General features: G+C 46.6%; 1 protein-coding gene across 1 annotated transcript in view; it reads left to right on the top strand.

Moving 5' to 3' along the window:
- Positions 1-23733, top strand: part of LOC127452993 (integrin alpha-8-like) — a 142106-nt gene that overhangs the window by 12268 nt on the left and 106105 nt on the right. Inside the window, exons 3-5 of the mRNA XM_051718944.1 lie at positions 2200-2300; positions 14805-14928; positions 21818-21879. Of these exons, the coding sequence (XP_051574904.1) occupies positions 2200-2300; positions 14805-14928; positions 21818-21879 (287 nt within the window). The remainder of the gene's footprint in view (positions 1-2199; positions 2301-14804; positions 14929-21817; positions 21880-23733) is intronic.

Genomic DNA, 23733 nt, shown 5'->3' with positions numbered 1-23733 from the left:
TTCAAGAACATCTATCCAGAACACACACATTTTCAGATTCATTAGTCATGTTGTCTTTACCACACTTGACCATTGATCCTGTGTGCTCTTCCCACTGTGGTCCTCAGAGCTCTCCATAGGGGGCATGGCACGTGTCTGTGCGACTGACATGTCTGATGACAGGATGTGTGTGTAACTAATACAGTCCTGACCGAAAAGAGTAAATTCATTAGATATACCCCACAAGGTCATGTACCAGTGGACCTTGTCTATCAGATTTACACACACACATACTGTACACGCACGCACACAACTACACAGTTACATTACATAGGATATCCTGGAGATACAGAGGTCTTACAGCATTTACGTTCCACACATTGTAGATATTGATTTTGAAGACTAAAAGACAATAAAAAACAAAAATTCATAGTTTTTATCTGAGCACTGTTTTCATAATCTTATTTTCAGAGTAGAGAGCATGTGTTAGTCCATACTGTCTTATTCCCAACACAAGTCACCTTCATTTACAAATATCACAGTTAATATAGCAGCCATGATTCATAACATTGCAGCAGTAAGGAATCATTTACAACTGAGAAAAATTACAAGCAGGTGTTTTGTACAAAAAGAATGAAACAGGTGTTTTTAAGCACCAGATGATGGCTGTGAGTCTGGCCATGCATGATCGTGCAATGTGTGACACTAGAACATTTGCTCATTAAAGCAGGATTTCCTGATTTTTCTGGGCTGTTTATATTTTGCTGTGTTTTTGAGTTAGAACAGAATTCTTGTGTTTATGAAACTGAAATAGTGTAGTACCATATGAATTTATGAGTGTTGTAGATGAATTTGTGCTTGTTATGTCTGTGTTTAATGTAATTCTGTTCATCTAATCTAATGCACGTTTTGCCTAAGCACTCACGTAACAACAAAAAAGAGATGTAAAAATTTTGCACCTGTGATTATTTTGGCATGAAAAGACCTTTTGGAGAAGATAATACAATAAATGAATGCATGATAAAAGGGACAGTTCATCCAAAAATTATAATTTTCTCATTATTTACTCAAACTCATGTGATTTACTTTCATCTGTGAAAAACAAACAAAGATATTTTGAAAGATGCATGAAGTGTTTTGTCCATACATATGTCACTATACAGTAAATCTTGACATCAGCAGTCTCCTTGGTACGTTCATGAAAGAAACTCATTCACACACTTCCACACACCTGCACTGTGTTCCAATCAGGCCAGATCTCAAGATTTATAGTAAGTAAGGACTTAAATTTTGGTCTTTTTCTCACTAAAAGCAATTGTATTGCTTCAGAGGACATGGATTAACCACTTAAGTCAAATGGATTACTTAATGCTACCTTTATGTCCTTTTTGGAGCTTGAAAATGTTGGACCGCATTGACTTACATAAGGACAAAAACAATTCATACAACCTTCAAAGCATCTTCATTTTTGTTTTGCAGAAAACGGCATAAGGGTAAGTAAATTATGAGAGAATTATCACTTTTGGGTGATCTATCCCTTTAACAGAGACTGAGAACATTAAGCAGTATTCAGGGTTAAATACACGCTAAGATCTGTGGTCAACTACAACAGAAAATAATTTCAATTCTTCCTGATGTAGGATGCCATTTAGAATGGAAGTCTATGGAACAGCGGTTGTAAGGTTGAAAATTACTTAATAACTGCAGCTGAGTAGAGTAATATCTGTTAGAATTTCAAGTGTATTTGCTATTCCAAGAGATAAAGTAAATGACTTGCATTGAGGGTGAAGAAAAATGTCAATAGTAAAGGCATGAGAAATGGAGAGAAAAAAGCAGAGAAGGATTAGAGTTGATGTGTTTTTATGAGGTGAAGACTGTACCTTATGGAACACTAAATAGGCCCAGCTGCACCGAGATCTTTTCTGGCACAAACAGAACCTCCGTAGATACAAATCCACAGCCACATGTCAACATACTGTATATACACTCTAAGAGTAAAACGACCCCCTGGAGATGTGCCTTCATATAAACAAATAAACTCAGACTCATTAGAAAACAGTATAATTTGCTGTTTCATGGCTCATGTTGTTTTCAAAATTGAGTATATTGCTGCAAGTACTTCCCATGTGTTGCATTTCTCAGCTGCCTGATATTTTTTGTTTATTATAATAAAGTCGCACTCATTCTTTCATTCTTTCTCTCACTCTTTCTTTTTCCCAGATAACAGGATGATTAAAGTGAATGGGACACGGGAGCCTCTGGAGTTTAAATCTCGTCAGTGGTTTGGAGCCACAGTCAGGACCCATAAAGGCAAAGTGGTGGTAAGTGATGCTCAGAAACATAAACCAGTTAATGACCATTTGCACCATAATCTTGCTGGATGCTTTCTTCTGCGTATTTATGGATGTGGTTGGAAATGCTGCTTTTTATCAGGGAGCAGACAGAAGCAAAGTCGTCCATCAGCGGATTGCAGACTCCTATTTAAGAGCATTGCATCATTTGTTTCATTCATGAATTCTGGAGCTCGATATAAGGAATGTGTTGCTCTGTGCATGTTAGTGTTAGAAGATTGTTCTTTCCCTGGCATGAAATTACTGGGAGGATTTGGAAAATGTTGATTTGAGGTGAAAATCTGCTGATGTTTGAAAGAAACAGGGTTTACACATGGAAATCCTGGAAAAAAATATGTAATTTTCCATATTAGTAAAATATTAACTGTAAATAGTAAACATTAACTGCTCTAAAATAGTTAATCAGCTAGTTATTGCTCTTGTCTTTTATAGAGTAAAATGGGCTCGTAAGCCATAGCGATCTCCAGTTTGTGAACGAATCATCATTGTGAGTCAGTTCTTTTCAATGAATCAGTCGAACTGGTTTAAAAAATCAGCCTAAAGTGCTTCTTTAGTGAATCAGGATGAATTTGTAGATTTTTTTAATCTAAAAAAATTTCTTATCCAGTAAACAACTGGAAAAGTTATGGAAAAGTAATGAAATTCCTTGGTCAGTAAGTGTGGGATTTATTACATTAGGGGAGCTGCAATGCACAAATGTGTCTGTTGTTCTGCAAGGAATCAAACACTTTTCTTTTTCAAGATGCGTGTATTTAGAAATAACATGAAGCGGCAGACTTCAGCCATGCTAAAAAGACCAGCTTAACCAGCACGCAATTCCCATGATTCGGTGCTGGTCTAGCTGGTTGACCAGAATGATTTTTATGATGAAGTTAGTTAAGTTAGTTTAAAAGTCTGGTGGGGACACCAGCATCCAATGCTGAGGGACCTGCACACAAAACAACATAAGCAGGGTTCCCACGCATCCTGGAAATCTTGGAAAACCTGGAATTTTGCAATACAGTTTTCCAGTCATGGAATAGTAATGGAAGATGAGAAAAATACCTTAATATCCTGCAAATAATTATTTGTCCTGGAAAATATAGTAGTATAAAAACTGTTTGATTGTGTTGCTGACAAGGTTTTTGTTACAAGTACATGTATTGATAAAGTGAAATTTTTTTAGTTCCGAAACTTTTGCAGTCTTAACTACAAAAACATTTGAGTTGTAAATGTTTGACAACAACAATGGTCAAACTGCAGATTTAAAAAAAAAAAAAAATTTGCCCCACGAGGTGGTAGTGATTTAAAATTCTGTGATTTAATAAAATATAATCTGCATGTGCTGCGTGCTTCAATATGAATGTGTGAAGCTAGCCGCTCATACACTAAAAACACCTCATCATGAGTATCACACTTGCTCTGGGAGTGTATTTGTGTATAGTAGATGACAGTGCGCAGAGCACTCTGAAGCATGCAGCACATACAGACTATATATATATACAGGTGCATCTCAATAAATTAGTATGTCGTGGAAAAGTTCATTTATTTCAGTAATTCAACTCAAATTGTGAAACTCATGTATTAAATAAATTCAGTGCACACAGACTGAAGTAGTTTAAGTCTTTGGTTCTTTTAATTGTGATGATTTTGGCTCACATTTAACAAAAACCCACCAATTCACTATCTCAACAAATTAGAATATGGTGACATGCCAATCAGCTAATCAACTCAAAACACCTGCAAAGGTTTCCTGAGCCTTCAAAATGGTCTCTCAGTTTGGTTCACTAGGCTACACAATCATGGGGAAGACTGCTGATCTGACAGTTGTCCAGAAAACAATCATTGACACCCTTCACAAGGAGGGTAAGCCACAAACATTCATTGCCAAAGAAGCTGGCTGTTCACAGAGTGCTGTATCGTCATTCCCTGTAATCCCTCCATCAGGGAATGGAGGTTACACCAGTAACCATGACGTTCCCTATCTGTCACTCACTCGACGTTGGTGTCGATGTAGTGACACTAGGGGTCCCTATACAAAACGCCACAAGGCTGAACTGTGTTACGTGAACTGGCGGTGTGTGGTGGGCAGACTTGCTATGTGCCTCATAGCTAGCACACCAGGTCGACACGTAACCTCCCCCAACACAGTTATGAGTGTCGAACGGCCCATTTTGGGGACAAGTCGACTACCCAGAGATAGAGACAGGCTTAACCCAGTCGTGGCCTCTTTCCCCTTCTCTTTTTCCACTCCCTAAAAGAGAAGGGGGATTATCCGACTGGGCCGCCAGGTCTAGTCGGGGGGTGTCCCTCCCAAGGGGAGGACACCGCAGAGACCACACCTCGCCCCAAGAGAGGGGGGGATATTTAAGTGGAAGAATACATCACATGGTCTTTCCAACCATGTGGAGAGCCTTCAAGGTAGATCCTGCCCAATGGGGGAGGAGTTACTACAACATGGAGACTGGGGCAGAGGGGCTCTGCCCAAGGAAGACGCAGTTTGCCAGCAGGGAAATTAATTAGCGGAAGATATAGATCGCATGGAGTTAGCCTTACAGGGAACCACCACATGCGGAGCACCTACCCTAGAATCAGACTCTTAGTTAGCGTGTGTACTGGGCCGGCAGCGAGTCTCTCCGAAAACTCGACTGTCACAGGGCTCGGAGGAAGTCAACCAGGGAACAACTTTTGTGAACACTACTGGGAATTAACAGTGCACGTCTTCAGCTCAAAAGGAGGTGGAAGGCGCTATGTGCAAGCGATATACCCGGCCAGCTATCCCGGGCTTATCCGCTTGTGTTGCGTGCCACTACCTGGGACGAAACCGGTTCCACCCGGAGGTTGTAGAACCTTGCAAAGGTGTTGGGTGTTGCCCAGCCCGCTGCTCTGCAAATGTCTGTTAGAGAGGCATCTCTGGCCAGGGCCCAAGAAGCCGCTACACCACGGGTAGAATGGGCTTGTAGCCCTACCGGGGGCGGCATGTTTTGGGTGAGATATGCCATAGTTATGGCGTCAATGAGCCAGTGGGCGATCCTCTGCTTGGACACAGCGCTTCCTTTCCGCTGTGCACCAAAGCAGACAAAGAGCTGCTCAGAGATTCTAAAGCACTGCGTGCGATCCAAATAGATGCGTAAAGCACGCACCGGACACAGCAACGACAGGGCTGGGTCTGCCTCCTCCTGGGGCAGTGCTTGCAGTTTCACCACTTGCAGGTTCACCACCTGGCCCCTAAAAGGAGTGGTGGGAACCTTGGGCACATAGCCCGGTCGGGGTCTCAGGATCACGTGAGAATAGCCCGGACCGAACTCCAGGCACGTTTTGCTGACAGAGAACGCTTGCAGGTCACCTACCCTCTTGATGGAAGTGAGCGCAGTCAGGAGGGCAGTCTTCAAGGAGAGTGCCTTAAGCTCGGCTGACTGCAAAGCTCAAAGGGGGCTCTCTATAGACCCTGAAAAACTACAGAGGTCCAATGAGGGAACGAGGCGCGGCCTGGAGGGATTCAGCCTCCTGGCGCCTCTTAGGAACCTGATGATCAGATCATGCTTCCCTAAGGACTTACTGTCGACTGCGTCGTGGTGTGCTGCTATGGCAGCAACGTACACCTTCAAGGTGGAAGGGGACAGCCTCCCTTCCAACCTCTCTTGCAGGAAGGAAAGCACTGATCTGACTGCGCATCTCTGGGGGTCTTCCCGACGGGAAGAACACCACTTAGTGAACAGACGGCACTTAAAAGGTATACAGGCGCCTCGTAGAGGGAGCCCTAGCCTGAGTGAACGTGTCTACCATCGCAGGTGGGAGACAGCTTAGGTCTTCCACGTCCCATCCAGGGGCCAGACATGGAGATTCCAGAGGTCTGGGCACGGGTGCTGGATGGTGCCCCTTCCCTGAGAAAGAAGGTCCTTTCTCGGGGGAATTTGCCCAGGGGGAGCTGTCGCGAGGAGCGTGAGGTCCGAGCACCACGTCTGGGTGGGCCAGTAGGGTGCTTACCAGGATAACCTTCTCCTCGTCCTCCCTGACCTTGCACAGGGTCTGTGCAAGCAGGCTCACTGGGGGAAAACGCATATTTGCGAATGCCAGGGGACCAGCTGTGTGCCAGTGCGTCTATTCCGAGAAAGGCCTCGGTCAGGGCGTACCAGAGCGGGCAGTGGGGACGATTCTTGGGAGGCGAACAGGTGCACCTGTGCCTGTCGAATCGACTCCAAATCAGCTGGACCACCTGAAGGTGGAGTCTCCACTCTCCCTTGAGGGTAACCTGTTGTGACGGCGCATCCGCCGAAGTGTTGAGGTTGCCCAGGATGTGAGTGGCTTGCAGCGACTTGAGGTGCTGCTGACTCCGTTGGAGGAGACGGCGGGCTAGTTGTGACATACAGCGGGAGCGCAGACCACCTTGGCGGTTGACATGCTACCGCTGCCATGCTGTCTGTCCAAACTAGCACGTGCTTGCCCTGGATCAACGGCCGGAACCTCCGCAGGGCGAGCAGAATTGCCAGTAACTCGAGGCAGTTGATGTGCCAACGCAGCCGCGGACCCGTCCAGAGGCCGGCGGCTGCGTGCCCGTTGCCAACAGTGCCCCAGCCAGTTTTGGAGGCATCTGTCGTGACCACGACGTGCCTGGAGACCAGTTCTAGGGGAACACCTGCTCGTAGAAACGAGAGGTCGGTCCGAGGGCTGAAAAGACAGTGACAGACCGACGTAATGGCCACGCGGTGTGTCCCGTGGCGCCATGCCCATCTCAGGACTCGAGTCTGGAGCCAGTGCTGAAGAGGCCTCATATGGATCAACCCGAGTGGGGTGGCCACCGCCGAGGATGCCATATGCCCCAGGAGCCTCTGAAAAAGTTTCAGTGGAACCGCTGTTTTCTGTTTGAACGCCTTCAAACAGGCCAGCACTGACTGGGCGCGCTCGTTCGTAAGGTGTGCCGTCAAGGAGACTGAGTCCAACTCCAAACCGAGAAAAGAGATGCTCTGAACCGGGAGGAGCTTGCTCTTTTCCCAGTTGACCCGAAGCCCTAGTCGGCTGAGGTGTGAGAGCACCAGGTCCCTGTGTGCGCATAACACGTCTCGAGAGTGAGCTAAGATTAGCCAGTCGTCGAGATAGTTGAGAATGCGAATGCCCACCTCCCTTAACGGGGCAAGGGCAGCCTCTGCGATCTTCGTAATGACGCGAGGAGACAGATACAGGCCGAAAGGGAGGACTTGTACTGATACGCCTGACCCTCGAACGGGAACCGCAGGAAGGGTCTGTGTCGAGGAAGGATCGAGACGTGAAAGTACGCATCCTTCGGGTCTACCGCCGCGAACCAATCTTGATGCTGGACGCTCGCTAGAATGCATCTTTGCGTCAGCATCTTGAACGGGAGTCTGTGTAAAGCCCGGTTCAGTACTCGCAGGTCCAAGATTGGCCGCAACCCACCGACTTTTTTCGGTACAATGAAGTAGGGGCTGTAAAACCCTTTCTTCATCTCGGCTGGAGGGACAGGTTCTATCACGTCCTTCCATAGGAGGGTAGCGATCTCCGCGCAAGGTAGCAGCGTTTTCGTTTTTCACCAAGGTGAAGTGGACACCGCTGAACCTGGGCGGATGCCCGGTGAAGTGAATCACGCAGCCGAGTTGGACGGTCCGGACCAGCCCTCGTGACGGACTGGAAGGCGCAAGCCATGCATCCAAGTTCCGCGCAAGGGGGACCAAAGGGACAACGTCATCGGATGTACCAGCAGGTGGGGCCTCGCGGCGGGGCGGAGCTCGAGGTGCCACACCACGTCGTGGCCGTGCTGAGTCCGAGGACATCGAAGCACTTACCTGGCTCCTTGTGACCACCCCCGGAACAGCCTGGGACGGGGGAGGAAGAGGCCTGTCCTCTTGAACTGTGGAGACTGTCACATCGGGGGCGGATTTGTGCCACAGCTGGGCGCTCAGGGCGGGAGACCACCGCTGGAGCGCCAACCTGCCAAATGGAGTGGTGGACGGTGGTCGTGATGCCAGCCGTACACACCGGATACGTGACCCAGGGAACAAGGAAACCACTCTTGCTGAGCTCGAGTACTGCAGCCACTTGGGCATGCAGCGCGATTAAATGCAAAAGGTAGCAAAAAGATGAAGATCTGCTTACCAGCTCCAGAGCAGCGTGTTTCATTGTCACTGGGTCGCCCGTCTCAAGAGTGCTTTGAAGCCTTTCACGGGTTCTGGGCGGCCGCGAGACGGGTGGCGTCTGCCTCCACACCGGGGCCAGGCCGAAGGGGCGGGCTGCGACGGAGCCGGTGCAGTCACCGCAGGGGGACGCCCTTGGCGATGAGTAGATGGGGTGCAGGATCTTGAGCCGCGCCGGGGCAGGATATGCCGGCTAGCATCCATCTACTGCTCTACCATCGAGAACTGCTGGGCAAAGTCCTCGACAGTGTCGCCGAATAGGCCCGCCTGGGAAATGGGGGCAGCAAGGAATCGTGTCTTGTCGGCCTCACCCATCTCGACCAGGTTGAGCCAAAGGTGGCGCTCCTGGACCACTAGTGTGGCCATCGTCCGCCCGAGAGACCGCGCCGTGACCTCCGTCACTCGGAGAGCGAGGTCGGTCGCCGAGCGCAGTTCCTGCATCAATCCCAGGGTGGAACTACCCTCGTGCAATTCCTTTAGCGCCTTGGCGGACTTGCAGGAGAGCCATAGCATGCAGGGCGGAGGCGGCTTGTCCAGAGGCACCGTAGGCCTTGGCTGTCAGAGACAACGTAAACCTACAGGCCTTGGACGGGGGCTTTGGGCACCCGCGCCAGGTAGCGGCGCTCTGCGGGCATAGGTGCACCGCGAGTGCCTTTATCCACCGGGGGATTGCCGAATAACCCTTGGCCGCCCCACCATCGAGGGTAGCGAGAGCGGGGAAGCTGAAAAGATCGGGACCGGGCAGTAAAAAGTGCCTCCCACGACCTTGTCAGCTCTTCATGCACTTCCAGGAAGAAAGGAACGGGGCGGGGCGTGGCTTTGAGCGGCGCCGCGAGCCCAGGAACCAATCACCAAGCCGCGAGGGTTCAGGGAAGAGCGGTGAAATCCACTCTAACCGACGCTCGCGGCTGCCCGGGAAAGCATGTCGTCATCTCCACGTCAGCCAGTGACTGGGCGATCGACCCCGAAGGGAGGAGCCCAGCTGAGGCTTCCGACTGGACGAGCCCGCTCTCCGATGCTGCGCTCGAGAGCTCATCACTTTCGCGGGCTCCGAATAAGAGGTTGAACTCACCGTGAGACGAGCCGGCGGACTCACCCGGAAGCCCGATCGGGACAGACGAGCATGCTGGGGAATGGGAGGTCCACGGGGGGATACCCGGCAGAGGCGGTCCCATTGGGGTCCCCAAATCGCCCCCAGTGCTAGCCGCGCTGGCCTCAAACCCGTGGGTAAAAGGACCGAGGCGGGAGCCTCTGGGGTGGCTCACTTTCTTACGAAGGCGAGCCGCGACCACAACGTTGCCATGGACATATTCTCGCAATGAGAACATGACCATCCACGAACGCTGTCTCCGCGTGAGCAGTGCCCAGACACGAAAGACAGTGATCGTGACCGTCAGAAGGCGAGAGATAACGAGCACAACCAGGAATAACACACAATCGGAAAAGCGTCTTTAAAAAGACGTTCTGTGTGTGCGCTCTTTTAGAGAAATATATATTCTTTTAGAGGGGAAAAATGCTCTTTCAGAAAATATACTCTCTAGTTTTTCTGCCGAAGCGCCCAGGGGCATTCTCTGCAGTGCACCATGCGCCATCAGATCTAGCAGAGGTGAATGAACAGTAGTATTCAGCTCAGTGAGCATGACCGTTCGGCTCCGAAGAGAAAATCTGAATGAGTGGTTGCATACCAGCTCCTTTTATACCCGTATGTTCGGGGGAGTGGCATGCAAATACCACTCGCCAATTTTCATTGGCCTTTTATCAAAGACCAGAGGTGTCTCGGGCTCCCAAGAGTGACCCCTAGTCTCACTACATCCACACCAACGTCGAGTGAATGACAGATAGGGAACCAAGCATGTTAACAGGAAGTTGAGTGGAAGGAAAAAGTGTGGAAGAAAAAGATGCACAACCAACTGAGAGAACCGCAGCCTTATGAGGATTGTCAAGCAAAATCGATTCAAGAATTTGGGTGAACTTCACAAGGAATGGACTGAGGCTGGGGTCAAGGCATCAAGAGCCACCACACACAGACGTGTCAAGGAATTTGCCTACAGTTGTCGTATTCCTCTTGTTAAGCCACTCCTGAACCACAGACAACATCAGAGGCGTCTTACCTGGGCTAAGGAGAAGAAGAACTGGACTGTTGCCCAGTGGTCCAAAGTCCTCTTTTCAGATGAGAGCAAGTTTTGTATTTCATTTGGAAACCAAGGTCCTAGAGTCTGGAGGAAGGGTGGAGAAGCTCATAGCCCAAGTTGCTTGAAGTCCAGTATTAAGTTTCCACAGTCTGTGATGATTTGGGGTGCAATGTCATCTGCTGGTGTTGGTCCATTGTGTTTTTTGAAAACCAAAGTCACTGCACCCGTTTACCAAGAAATTTTGGAGCACTTCATGCTTCCTTCTGCTGACCAGCTTTTTAAAGATGCTGATTGCATTTTCCAACAGGATTTGGCACCTGCCCACACTGCCAAAAGCACCAAAAGTTGGTTAAATGACCATGGTGTTGGTGTGCTTGACTGGCCAGCAAACTCACCAGACCTGAACCCCATAGAGAATCTATGGGGTATTGTCAAGAGGAAAATAAGAAACAAGAGACCAAAAAATGCAGATGAGCTGAAGGCCACTGTCAAAGAAACCTGGGCTTCCATACCACCTCAGCAGTGCCACAAACTGATCACCTCCATGCCACGCTGAATTGAGGCAGTAATTAAAGCAAAAGGAGCCCCTACAAAGTATTGAGTACATATACAGTAAATGAACATACTTTCCAGAAGGCCAACAATTCACTAAAAATTTTTTTTTTTTATTGGACTTATGATGTATTCTAATTTGTTGAGATAGTGAATTGGTGGGTTTTTGTTAAATGTGAGCCAAAATCATCACAATTAAAAGAACCAAAGACTTAAGTAGTTTCAGTGTAACGTTGTTGGCTGCGGCAATGATGAAGATGAAGACGATGATGAAGATGAGATCCCAAGTGCAGTTTATTTACAAAAGTGAATCCAAAACCCTAACTATAAACGTGATTTAACAAAAACATGAACTTGACATAAACTAGACTTGACTATGTCTTGGCTTGACTTGACAACAAAACAACATTCACATCCAATACTTGACAACTAGACAATGCAAACATGAGGGCTTAAATACAAGACATGGGAGAACATAAACCAATGAACAAACAGAACTCATAACAAGCTAATTAAACAATAAACCAATGAAAACATGACACATGGAGGGAAAACAGAAATCACATGACAAGGGAAACAGGAACACATGACATGAACCAGGAACTAGAATTTCAAAATAAAAGACATGAATCAACACAATACACATGACATATCCCCCCCACTAAGGGGCGGCTCCCGATGCCCCAACACATAAACAAAACACGTAAAACATGACATAAATTCAAAGTTCTGTAGGGAGCGGGGGGGGGGGGTGTCATGAGGTGTGGGGCGTGGTGTGGCGAGAAAGGGCGAGGGGCATGGGACCAGGGCAAAGTCCGTAGGGGGTGAAGCCATGAGAGGCTCGAGGGGCAGAACCATGGAAGGTGGAGCCGTAAGAGGCTCGAGGGGTGGAGCCATGGAACGTGGTGCCCGGAGAGTAGCCGAAGACTCTAAGGACCCGGGTGGAGCCGATGGCAGGGAGGACCAAGGTGGTGCTGGAGGCTCGGAGGAGCAAGGCGGAGCTGAGGGATCGGAAGACTGAGGTGGAGCCGGTGGGACTGAGGACCAAGGTGGAGCTGTAGGGAAGGAGGTCCCCGGTGAAGCTGACAGATCGGAGGGACGAGGCGCAGCAAGAGGATCGGAGAGCCAAAGCGGAGCCAGGTGACCGACAGACCAAGGAGGAGTCGGAGGGACGAGGGACCCCGGCACAGCCGACAGGCTGAAGGACCGTAGTGGAGCCGAGGGAACGCCGAACTGAGGCAATGTCGAGGGACCGACAGGCCAAGGCAAAGTCCAGGGCTCGGAGGGTCCAGGCGGGATCGGAGGGCCAAAAGTTCCCCTTGCCTGCTCAGGAGAACTAAGGGTGGGTATAAGGGTGGGAACCATCTCCAGGTCCCACTGCTCAGGTGTGGCTGTGACATGGCATGGAGCAGGCTGAGGCATTGTGGTGACGTGGCATGGAGCAGGCTGAGGCGTTGCTGTGACGTGGCATGGAGCAGGCTGAGGTGTTGCTGTTGCTGTGGCTCGGTGTCGGCCATGACGTGGAACTCCGGCTCGGCGGCGGCCATGACGTGGAACTCCGGCTCGGCGGCGGCCATGACGTGGAACTCCGGCTCGGCGGCGGCCATGACGTGGAACTCCGGCTCGGCGGCGGCCATGACGTGGAACTCCGGCTCGGCGGCGGCCATGTCGTGGAACTCCGGCTCGGCGGCGGCCATGTCGTGGAACTCCGGCTCGGCGGCGGCCATGTCGTGGAACTCCGGCTCGGCGGCGGCCATGACGTGGAACTCCGGCTCGGCGGCGGCCATGTCGTGGAACTCCGGCTCGGCGGCGGCCATGTCGTGGAACTCCGGCTCGGCGGCGGCCATGTCGTGGAACTCCGGCTCGGCGGCGGCCATGTCGTGGAACTCTGGCTCGGCGGCGGCCATGTCGTGGAACTCTGGCTCGGCGGCGGCCATGTCGTGGAACTCTGGCTCGGCATCTGGCTCCCCCACAGTGAACGTGGAATGTGGCGAGGTTGATATATTGAACCAGGTTGAGGGAACTGCGACCGCCAGGCATCAAAAAAGAAATGGACTCATTCAATCCAAATCTGAAACAGTCTTTGAGGGCAACCTCATTAAAGTCCACCTGGCAGGCTAGACCGCAGAAGTCCTCGACATAGTCGTCCAGGGGACGATTGCCCTGACGAAGGCACAGAAGTAAAACTGCTGGGTTCATGGGTGGTCAAGTATTCTGTAACGTTGTTGGCTGCGGCAATGATGAAGACGAAGACGATGATGAAGATGAGAACCCAAGTGCAGTTTATTTACAAAAGTGAATCCAAAACCCTAACTATAAACATGATTTAACAAAAACATGAACTTGACATAAACTAGACTTGACTATGGCTTGACTTGACTTGACTTGACTTGACTTGACTTGACTTGACTTGACTTGACAACAAAACAACATTCACATCCAATACTTGACAACTAGACAATGCAAACATGAGGGCTTAAATACAAGACATGGGAGAACATAAACCAATGAACAAACAGAACCCATAACAAGCTAATTAAACAATAAACCAATGAAAACATGACACATGAACATGGAGGGAAAACAGAAATCACATGACAAGGGAAACAGGAACACATGACATGAACCAGGAACTAGAATTTCAAAATAAAAGACATGAATCAACACAATACACATGACATTCAGTCTGTGTGCATTGAATTTATTTAATACATGAGTTTCACAATTTGAGTTGAATTACTGAAATAAATGAACTTTTCCATGACATTCTAATTTATTGAGATGCACCTGTGTGTGTATATATATATATATATATATATATATATATATATATATATATATATATATATATTATAAAATCGCTTTTTGGGGTTTAATAATCACACTGGAACACGTAGCAAGCTGCTTATCCGGAGGTGAGAAACTACCATCAAAATCACACAGAAATGCGAAAACAAAAGCTTGATTAAAATGAACTCGTGAAATGGGAAAAAAAGATAATGTTTAATGCAATTGAATAATAATAATAATAACAACAATAATAATGTATTAAAGCAATATCTCACATCTGTGATGTTCTGTTGTGCAGCACTTCATTTGACCAAAATATCTCCAGTGTTGTGCTGTGAGGATTTTGTAGACAAGCACTTCATTTGATAATGCAATATTATGTTGAAAAATTTAATAAATTAAAATAATAAATAATAAATATTCATTAGACTAAAGTTTTAACAAATTCATTTGATTAGACACCATTTTGATGATGAAATTGAATTAAAATGTTAAAATAGTAACCACAATTTTAACGACCTCTTGTGTGTTTTTGCTTAAAATGTACAACTGTGTGGCACAAAAAAAAAAAAAATGTGTCCTGGAAATGTCCTGGAAAATTGTGCCTTGAAAAGTGTGGGAACCTGATAAGCTGGTGACCAGCGATGCTGGTATTTTCAGCTGGAAGATTTCTTTTCTCTGCCCTCCTCTGCTTTAGTGCTCCCTCCATCAACAGCTGGATCCTCAGCTCCTCTCCTCTCATCCACCCATGAATGGCAGGGGCATCCTCATCATTTTATAAAATGATTAGATACAGAGTATTTAACTTGATATGGTAATTTATTGGTGCTCTCAGTGCTGTTAGTTACATTGACATTGTGTGCCTGTGTCTGCAGGCCTGTGCTCCACTCTATCACTGGAGGACAGTGAAGGAAAGCAGTGAGATGGATCCAGTGGGAACATGTTATGTGGCTGTGCAGAACTTTAGCGCCTATGCTGAATATTCACCTTGTAGAACCAGTGAGTATTCATGCATACATATAAAGAAACAAATATGGTAGTCACACAAAACCAACAAGCATGCAGTTACTTACTAACAGACTGAAAAACACATCTTTAAAGCTGAAGTGTGCAATTTTTTCGGTGTTAAAATATTTTCTCCTATCCCAGCTTAATATGCTAGTTGTAAGCCATTCATAGGTTAATTTTCACATCTCTGTGGTGCTATGAAAATTCCTGTTTGTTTTAAGTGAACTGTCTAGCTCTATACAAAAACACTGGCTCGTCCAGTGGCGTGAGTTGGGGCGGGACTATCTGTTTGTTCGATTAACGTTAGACGGGGGGCTTATTTGGAAGGCTGTTTTGAAAACAGTGTTTGTTTTTACAGTTCTGTTCAGCGGCTACAGAAATTACACACTTAAGCTTAAAGCTTTACCATTCTTAGAAGATATTCAGTAGAACACATTTTGTGGGAACACTTTTGCACATGTACTTTGCTGGTGGTGTTTAGAGCCAGGATGCATTCCCATCATGCTTTCCATACAGAATCACAGACATAGCTGCTGCTTTTTGGACTGCCCAGCAGGCCGTTGCCATGGCAATCATACTGTAAGCCCTGCTGTAAACAGAGATCAAAGGGAAGCTCACATGTTTGTTTTGATGTAATTTCCTACTTATTTCCTCTGCTTTGAGGTTTAATTCACAGTTACGTAGAATGCTGATTAATTTATCTGATTTCTTGGCATTATATCTGATATACACATAATACTAAATGTATCTCTCCAGACATCACCAGGGAGTACAAAACTCACACTGACCCACACTCAGACAGGTTTGTATTAACAGATAGTAGAGAGTGAAGCAGTATACATGTATGAATGATGGTAACTGTGCCTAATTTCTTCAGAGGGTGAATTAGTGTATGATATACGAGCTCATAATGGCTGTGAATTACTTTCCTTACTCTCTGTTAAACAATATCAAGTGCCAGATGTTTTCCTGGCAGGTCAGCAAGGTGTCCTTTCCAAGGTTGTTCAATGTTGACATTGTGACACTATGGAATGGATACACTCATGCAAGCATGTATGCACATAGACACACATTTGCAAATGCAGTAGTGCCGAGACAAGGTGAGAAAGTAGAAGTCATTCGGATGTCTGACAGAGGAGAAGAGTGAAAGAAGAGAAACAGAGGTGGCATGAAAGAGGGGAGAGAGATTTTTGATTGTATTCCAAGGCACATGCAGTGTTGCAGACATTGGGATTGGTAGAAGTGATGTTACAGCTCATTAAGTCTCCCCACCTTGTGCTTTGGCCCTCCACTGTGTGACACATTATATCAACAAACACAGGACACAATTTAGTGTACATTATATTACAACAACAGCAGTTCATGGTTTTTTTTTTGCCACATATGAGATGTTACTGGATCAACATTCTTGTTGGTCTTCCTGGAACAGCATTTCTATCAACCAATCCGATTTTAGGGTTAGTCTTAGGCCTAGGGTTAGGGTTTGAACATCATTCTTATCAGTCTATAATTTCCCTCTGATTTTAGAATTGGGATTAGGAATAGAGTTAGAACTATGTTTCTGTTTAAGCTTTTTTTTTTTTTTTTTTTTTTTACAGCAGCTACAAAAGTTCCACATTTTACTTGATGAAATCATGGTTACTAATTTTCTTCAAGAACAAACATACACAGATGCATATATACACTCAACTTTAGATTAAACTGTATACTGTACCACATAACTGCTACACACAGAACTTATTATGACATAGATAAGTTAATATAAATTTGGGTGAATTTAGGTAAATTGGACTACTTTTTCAGTCATCTCAATGTCAAAAAGTGGCACAATTTACCTGAATTAACCCTACATTGCATTAATTCCCCACACATACACAGCATGCAGTTTGATTAGTAACTTGCATAAGCACTTGTGGCATGGGGGGCGTGGTCATGTGTTGGTCTGCGGGAGAGGGAGAGCAGTAATGCTCGTCACCTGGGTCATAATTATCTCTAACACCTGTCTCTCATTATAGTGATGGCGGAGGGAGACCTGAAAAGGCTCACCAGAGCGTCAGAGAGAGGAGAGAGTGACCAGCAAGCCCAACACCACAATCTGATAGAGTGCTTTCATTTATTTAGAAAAGTATTTATTTGTTTTGATGGTTACCGTCAATTTCGTGTGAAGCTGAACATTAAAAGACTGACCTTGAACGTGCTTCGTTGTCTCCTGACTCCTCCATTGCCCACAAACTAAGATCCTTTATGGATCTTACCTGGGGCGCCATTATGGAGTCCTCAGCGCTGGGCGAAATCTTCAAGACCCTCACCAGTGTCCAACAGAACCAACACCAAGCCCTCATGGAGGTACGCCTGGAGCAGGAACAACGTTTCCAAGTCCTGCTCCAGGCACAAGCGGAGGACCGGCAGGTGATCGCCAGGGATGGGGCTGACACTGCGACCTCCCCGGAGCGTACTCCTCTGATGGCCCTAACGAAGATGGGGCCAAATGATGATCCGGTGGCCTTCCTTGACTTATTCGAGTAGACCGCAGAGGTTTGGAGGTGGCCTCTCGATCAGTGGGCGGCCCGCCTGTTGTCCTTACTCTCCGGGGAGGCGCAGCTAGTGGCACAGCAACTTCCCACTGCCAGCCTCCTTGATTACAGCCACCTGAGGAACGCCATCCAGCAATGGGTCGATCGGACCCCGGAGCAGAGTCGGCAGCTTTTCCGTTCTCTGAGCTTCGGGAAGCACGGCCGCCTGTTCGCTTTTGCGCAGCAGCTCCGTGACGCCTGCTGGAAATGGTTGCTAGTGGGGGGAACCCACGGCCTCGTGGAAGTCATCGATCTGGTGGTACTGGAACAATTTGTCTCCCAACTTCCCCGAGGCATGGCCAAGTGGGTCCAGTGCCACCACCTGGCATCGCTGGAGGAGGCCGTCCAGCTGGCAGTGCACTACATGGTGGCGTTTCCAGGAGGCGGCGAAGCAGTGTCTTCTTCTCTCTCTCCTCTCTCTTCTCTCTCTCCACCCCCTGTGTCTCATGTTTCCCCTCCCTCCCGTCCCCCTCAGTCCCACCCAGTTCTGGCTCCTCGGAGGTGGGGAGGAGCCCAGACTAAACCCCACCCCTGGTCCAGAGGAACTGTCCCCTTGTCTGTCCTCCCTACTCCCCCTGTCTCCCTCCGCTATCCCACCCAGGTTGGAGAGACCTCCCCCACGAGTGCGGAAAGAAGACCTGGGCTGGTCTGCTGGAGCTGTGGGGAAGCCAGACACAGTCAGGATCGGTGTCCAGTGATGGAGGTAGGGACACCAGTTCAGATCCTCGATGCTCCACAGGCCACCCCTGATTGGGTAGGGGCATATCGGAAACTGGTAAGAGTAAAAGGGGATACACATCAAGCTTTGGTGGATACAGGTTGTTCTCAAACCTCGATCCACCAACACTTGGTGCAAGGCGGGGCATTGGATAAAAATAAACGGGAGAGGGTGAGTTGTGTGCATGGTGACATTCACAAGTATCCGGTGGTTACCATTGAGATACAATTCAGGGGAAAAAGGCATAGAGTCGAGGCTGCGGTTAATTCCCGCCTCACCCATCCACTGACTCTTGGAACCAATTGGCCCGGCTTTAAAAATCTGTTTGGGGTAATGTGTGTGGATGGGTCCTGCAAAGTAGTGTGTGATGTGCGATACTATGGCTGGAGAAGCGGTGCCAGGGCCGTCAACGTCGACTCCGCATCAGGATGATGCAGACGAGGAAATTCCCATTCTCAGGGGCTTCCCTGAGGGGGGTTTTCCTCTGGAGCAGTCACGTGACGAGTACCTCAAGCACACCTTTGACCAAGTGAAAGTAATTGATGGTCAACAGCTGTTGCGCTCACATACCCATACTTTTCTATTATCAAGGAGTGGTTGTATCGTGTGACGCGGGACACTCAAACCAAAGAGAATATCACTCAGCTGTTAGTACCAAAATGCCGTCGAGAAACACTTTTCCAGGCGGCTCACTATAACCCAGTGGCTGGTCACTTAGGTCACGAAAAGACTTTGAACCGTATAATGGCCCATTTCTTTTGGCCGGGCATTCACGGGACATTCGTAAATGGTATGCGGCGTGCCGTGAATGTCAGTTGGTTAATCCACCGGCCACCCCAAAAGCGCCATTGTGCCCTCTGCCGTTGATCGATGTCCCCTTCGAAAGAATTGCCATGGACCTCATTGGGCCATTAGAGTGGACTGCAGATGGCCATCGCTTTGTATTAGTTCTGGTGGACTATGCAACGTGACATCCGGAAGCAGTGCCTCTACGCAACATCTCAGCACGTAGTGTTGCGGAGGCGCTCTTCAAAATTATCTCCCGAGTGGGGATTCCAAAGGAAATCCTCACTGATCAAGGCACAACATTCATGTCACGTACACTTCACGAACTATACAAATTATTAGGCATTAAATTGATTCGCACCAGCGTTTATCACCCGCAAACCGACGGGTTGGTCAAACGATTTAATAAGACCTTAGAAAACATAATTCGTAAATTTGTACATGAAGACGCTAAGAATTGGGATAAGTGGCTCGAGCCCCTGCTGTTTGCAGTACGAGACATCCCGCAAGCCTCCACAAGGTTTTCCCCATTTGAGCTATTGTAAGGGCGCCAGCCATGCGGCATGCTTGGCGTCATACGGGAAGCTTGGGAGGAAGGACCTTTGAATAGTACAAATAAAATTCAATAAGTTCAATTGCTCCAAGCGCAAGAACGTCAATGCTGACTGTACGACAGGGGCACTCGACTACGGGAATTCGCACAGGGAGATAAAGTGCTTGTATTGCTGCCCATCTCGAGCTCCAAATTACTCACCAAGTGGCAAGGAACCTTTGAGGTCACACGACGAGTCAGAGATCTCAATTATGAGATTAGGCGAACGGATAGGAGAGGGGCACATCAAATCTACCACCTCAACCTCCTCAAACCATGGAGGGAGGCGGTGCCTGTAGCCTTGGCAATGGTAGTTCCGGAGTGGGCAGAGCTCAGGACGGAGGTATCTCCCAAATCAAGTTCATTCACCCCGGTCCCTTGCGGAGACCACCTCTCACTGTCGCAGCTTACAGACATTGCCAGGTTGCAAGCGGAATTCGCGGATGTGTTTTCACCCCTACCCGGTCGCATGAACCTCATAGAGCACCATATCGAGACCACCCTATCATCTTCCTGAACACAAGAAAAAGATTGTTCAGGAAGAATTAGAGGCAATGCTTGAAATGGGCGTAATACAAGAGTCGCACAGCAATTGGGCCAGCCCGGTAGTTCTGGTACCAAAGAGCGACGGCCCGGTCCGGTTCTGTGTTGACTACTGGAAAGTGAATGCGGTGTCCAAATTTGATGCTTATCCAATGCCGCGAATTGAGGAGTTACTCGATCGGTTGGGTGCGGCTCAATTTTACTTGACGCTGGACTTAACAAAGGGTTATTGGCAGATCCCTTTAACTCTAATATCAGTTCCACACCATTCGGATTACACCAATTTGTGATGCTTCCGTTCGGTTTGTTTGGAGCCTCGGCCACGTTTCAGCACCTTATGGACAAGATCCTCAGACCGCACACGGCATATGCTGCTGCATATCTAGATGATATTATCATTTATAGTAATGACTGGCGGCGGCATATGCAATATCTAAGGCTGTCCTGAGAGCACTGAGATAGGCGGGACTCACGGCCAACCCAAAGAAGTGTGCAATTGGGTGGAAGTTAGGTATCTGGGGTTCCACTTGGGTCACGGGCAGGTGCGTCCACAGGTTAACAAAACTGCAGCGATCGCAGCCTGCCTGGCACCCAAGACCAAAAAGGAGGTAGGGCAGTTTTTGGGGCTGGCTGGCTACTACCGAATGTTTGTGCCTAGCTACTCTGATATCACCAGCCCGCTGACTGACCTTACTAAAATGGGGGCTCCCGGTCCGGTCCAGTGGAGTCGTGCCAACAGGTTTTCCTTAAGGTAAAGTCCACACTGTGTGGGGGGCCAATTTAACATGCACCTGATTTCTCTCTCCCCTTTATTTTGCAGACTGATGCATCTGACAGGGGGCTGGGTGCGGTGCTCTCGCAGGAGGTGGGAGGGGAGGAACGGCCTGTGCTATTTATTGGTCGCAAGCTTTCCTTCAGGTAGACGAAGTATGGTACCATCGAGAAGGAGTGTCTTGCGATTATGTGGTCTGTTCTTACCCTCTGCTACTACCTGCTGGGGCGGGCCTTCACCCTCTGTTCCGATCATGCTCCTCTGCAGTGGCTCCACCGCATGAAGGATACTAACATGCAGATCACCCGTTGGTGTCTGGCGCTTCAGCCCTTTAATTTCGAGGTGATCCACAGACCGGGGGCACAGATGGTTGTTGCTGACTTTCTCTCCAGAAATGGTGGGGGAGTAGGCAGGCCGGATGTTGCCCCGGCCTGAGTCAGCGGTGGGGGTATGTGGCATGGGGGGCTTGGTCATGTGTCGGTCTGCGGGAGAGGGAGAGCGGTAAGGCTTGTCACCTGAGTCGTAACTATCTCTAACACCTGTCTCATTATAGTGATGGTGGAGGGAGACCTGAATAGGCTCGCCAGAGCATCATAGAGAGGAGAGAGTGACCAGCAAGCCCAATACCACAATCTGAGAGAGTGCTTTCATTTATTTAGAAAAGTATATATTTGTTTTGATGGTTACCATCAATTTCGTGTGAAGCTGAACATTAAAAGACTGACCTTGAACCTGCTTCATTGTCTCCTGACTCCTCCATTGCCCACGAACTAAGATCCTTTTACAGCTCTATTTACACTAATATTCAATAGACATCTCTAAGGTGCAGAAGCTCTTATGTAATCAATCTTATCTTAATCACACTTGTATAACTGAGACTGTTCTGAACTCTGTAGATAACCCGAACCCCGAGGGCCAGGGCTTCTGCCAAGCGGGCTTCAGTGTTGACTTCACTAAGGTAATAAATCCCTGTCCTCATCCCTGTTTGTGTGTTTAAGTTTACTCACTTCTTTTGTGACATTAGTCCACATCTCTAAACTGCAAAGGTTTATTTCCCAATTCTCACTCTCTTCTCCATATGCTGTGAACTGAGTAGAGTAGAGAGAGGGGTGAGGTTAATGGTTAGATTGAGGACAGAGGGATAGAAAGAAATAGAGAGAGAGAGGCTGGAGACAGATATGTCACTTTGACCCTCCATCCTTATGTCACAGCAAATCAGAACAGAAAGCAAGAAGAAGGCTGTTTCTCTTTTCATGCCATATTTCTCTTTCTCTCTGATACTCTTGTGTTTAAAATAAACAGTTCTCTCACTTTCCATGAACAGGGTACAAAATAGGGCCTGAAATTATAAAAATGTTTCCTTTTATGTCTTCTTTTCTCAGTAAATATTCATTGCTAAATACAAAATATTCAATACACATCTAAATAATATGTTTTTGGTAATTAAAATTAGTTATATAATGAAATAACAATAATAAATTAATTATGTAATATAATTATATTAGTAATTAATGATTCAGACATTTAGGTAATAGTTAAGAGTTTCTGTAGGTCTGAAAACAGTCTTTAAAATTCTTAAATTGCCCTTTTGCAAATTAAGGCCTTAAAAATGTCTTAAAACGGAGCAACAAGTCTTTTTTTGTAATTAACATTTTTTATTAAATCATACAATAACAATGAAATGTACAACGTATATATATATATATATATATATATATATATATATATATATATATAAATCAACATTTAAACCCCACAACCCCCCTCCCCGACCCCGCCCCCCCAAAAAACAACCCTGTGGTCAAACATGAGAAAATATATAGAAATAAAAATCAAACCGACACACATATATACATACATATATATATATATATATATATATATATATATATATATATATATATACACACATATACATACATATATATACAAACATAAATACAAATATATACACATAAATACATACATACACACACATAATAATCATACTAACTATTGTAGGGCTTTACTGGTTGTTTAGATCAGTGTTACTATCAGAAATAATTAATAATTATTTCTTTAGTTATTAATTAATATTTAAATTAATTAATTGAATCTAACTCATTAAAACCTCATATAGGGCTCCAGTAAATGTAGTGTGCTACGTTTAGGAGCAAGTTTGGTTATTAGCAATAATTAATAATTATCAAAGATAATTATTAATTACTAAAATCAATAGAACATTGATGAGAATCAATGTTAGCTTTTTTAATCCTTTAAATCAACAATTATCAAAGATAATCGTTAATTGTTAACATCGATGAAACATTCATTAAAATTAACACTAGCTTATTGATCATTCAAATTCAACAATCATCAAAGATAATTATCAATTATCAAAAATCAGTAGAATATTAATAAGGATTAACATTGATGGGGCACCACCCTGGAATCAGGGACTAATAACCAGATAGTAAAACAGTCTCAATATTAGATTGTTTTCTTAGGAAAACCGACATCCGAAGAATATCGATTTTCGGGAAAAAAACAATGAATGAAGGTTTGAATCTGAGCACTGACATCCCGTCAGCATGACACAGGCGTATGCAAAACAAAACAAAACACTTCTCTTTGTAATATAAACAAAGTTTATTTATGCAGTAATATAAATTAATAATTAATACAATGCAGTCAATAAACTTCTGACTGCAACTACAAACTAAACAGTGATATGATTAGATATGGAAATAAAAATAATCCTATAACACATAAGGTGTGTGTGTGTGTGTGTGTGTGTGTGGTTAGTACGAGAGAGAGCGAGAGAGAGAGAGAG

The sequence above is a fragment of the Myxocyprinus asiaticus genome, chromosome 15, assembly GCF_019703515.2.
Source record: "Myxocyprinus asiaticus isolate MX2 ecotype Aquarium Trade chromosome 15, UBuf_Myxa_2, whole genome shotgun sequence".
NCBI classification, from domain to species: Eukaryota; Metazoa; Chordata; class Actinopteri; order Cypriniformes; family Catostomidae; genus Myxocyprinus; species Myxocyprinus asiaticus.
Note: the sequence above shows the minus strand (reverse complement) of the source record. Positions and strands in the feature narration are given on the sequence as shown.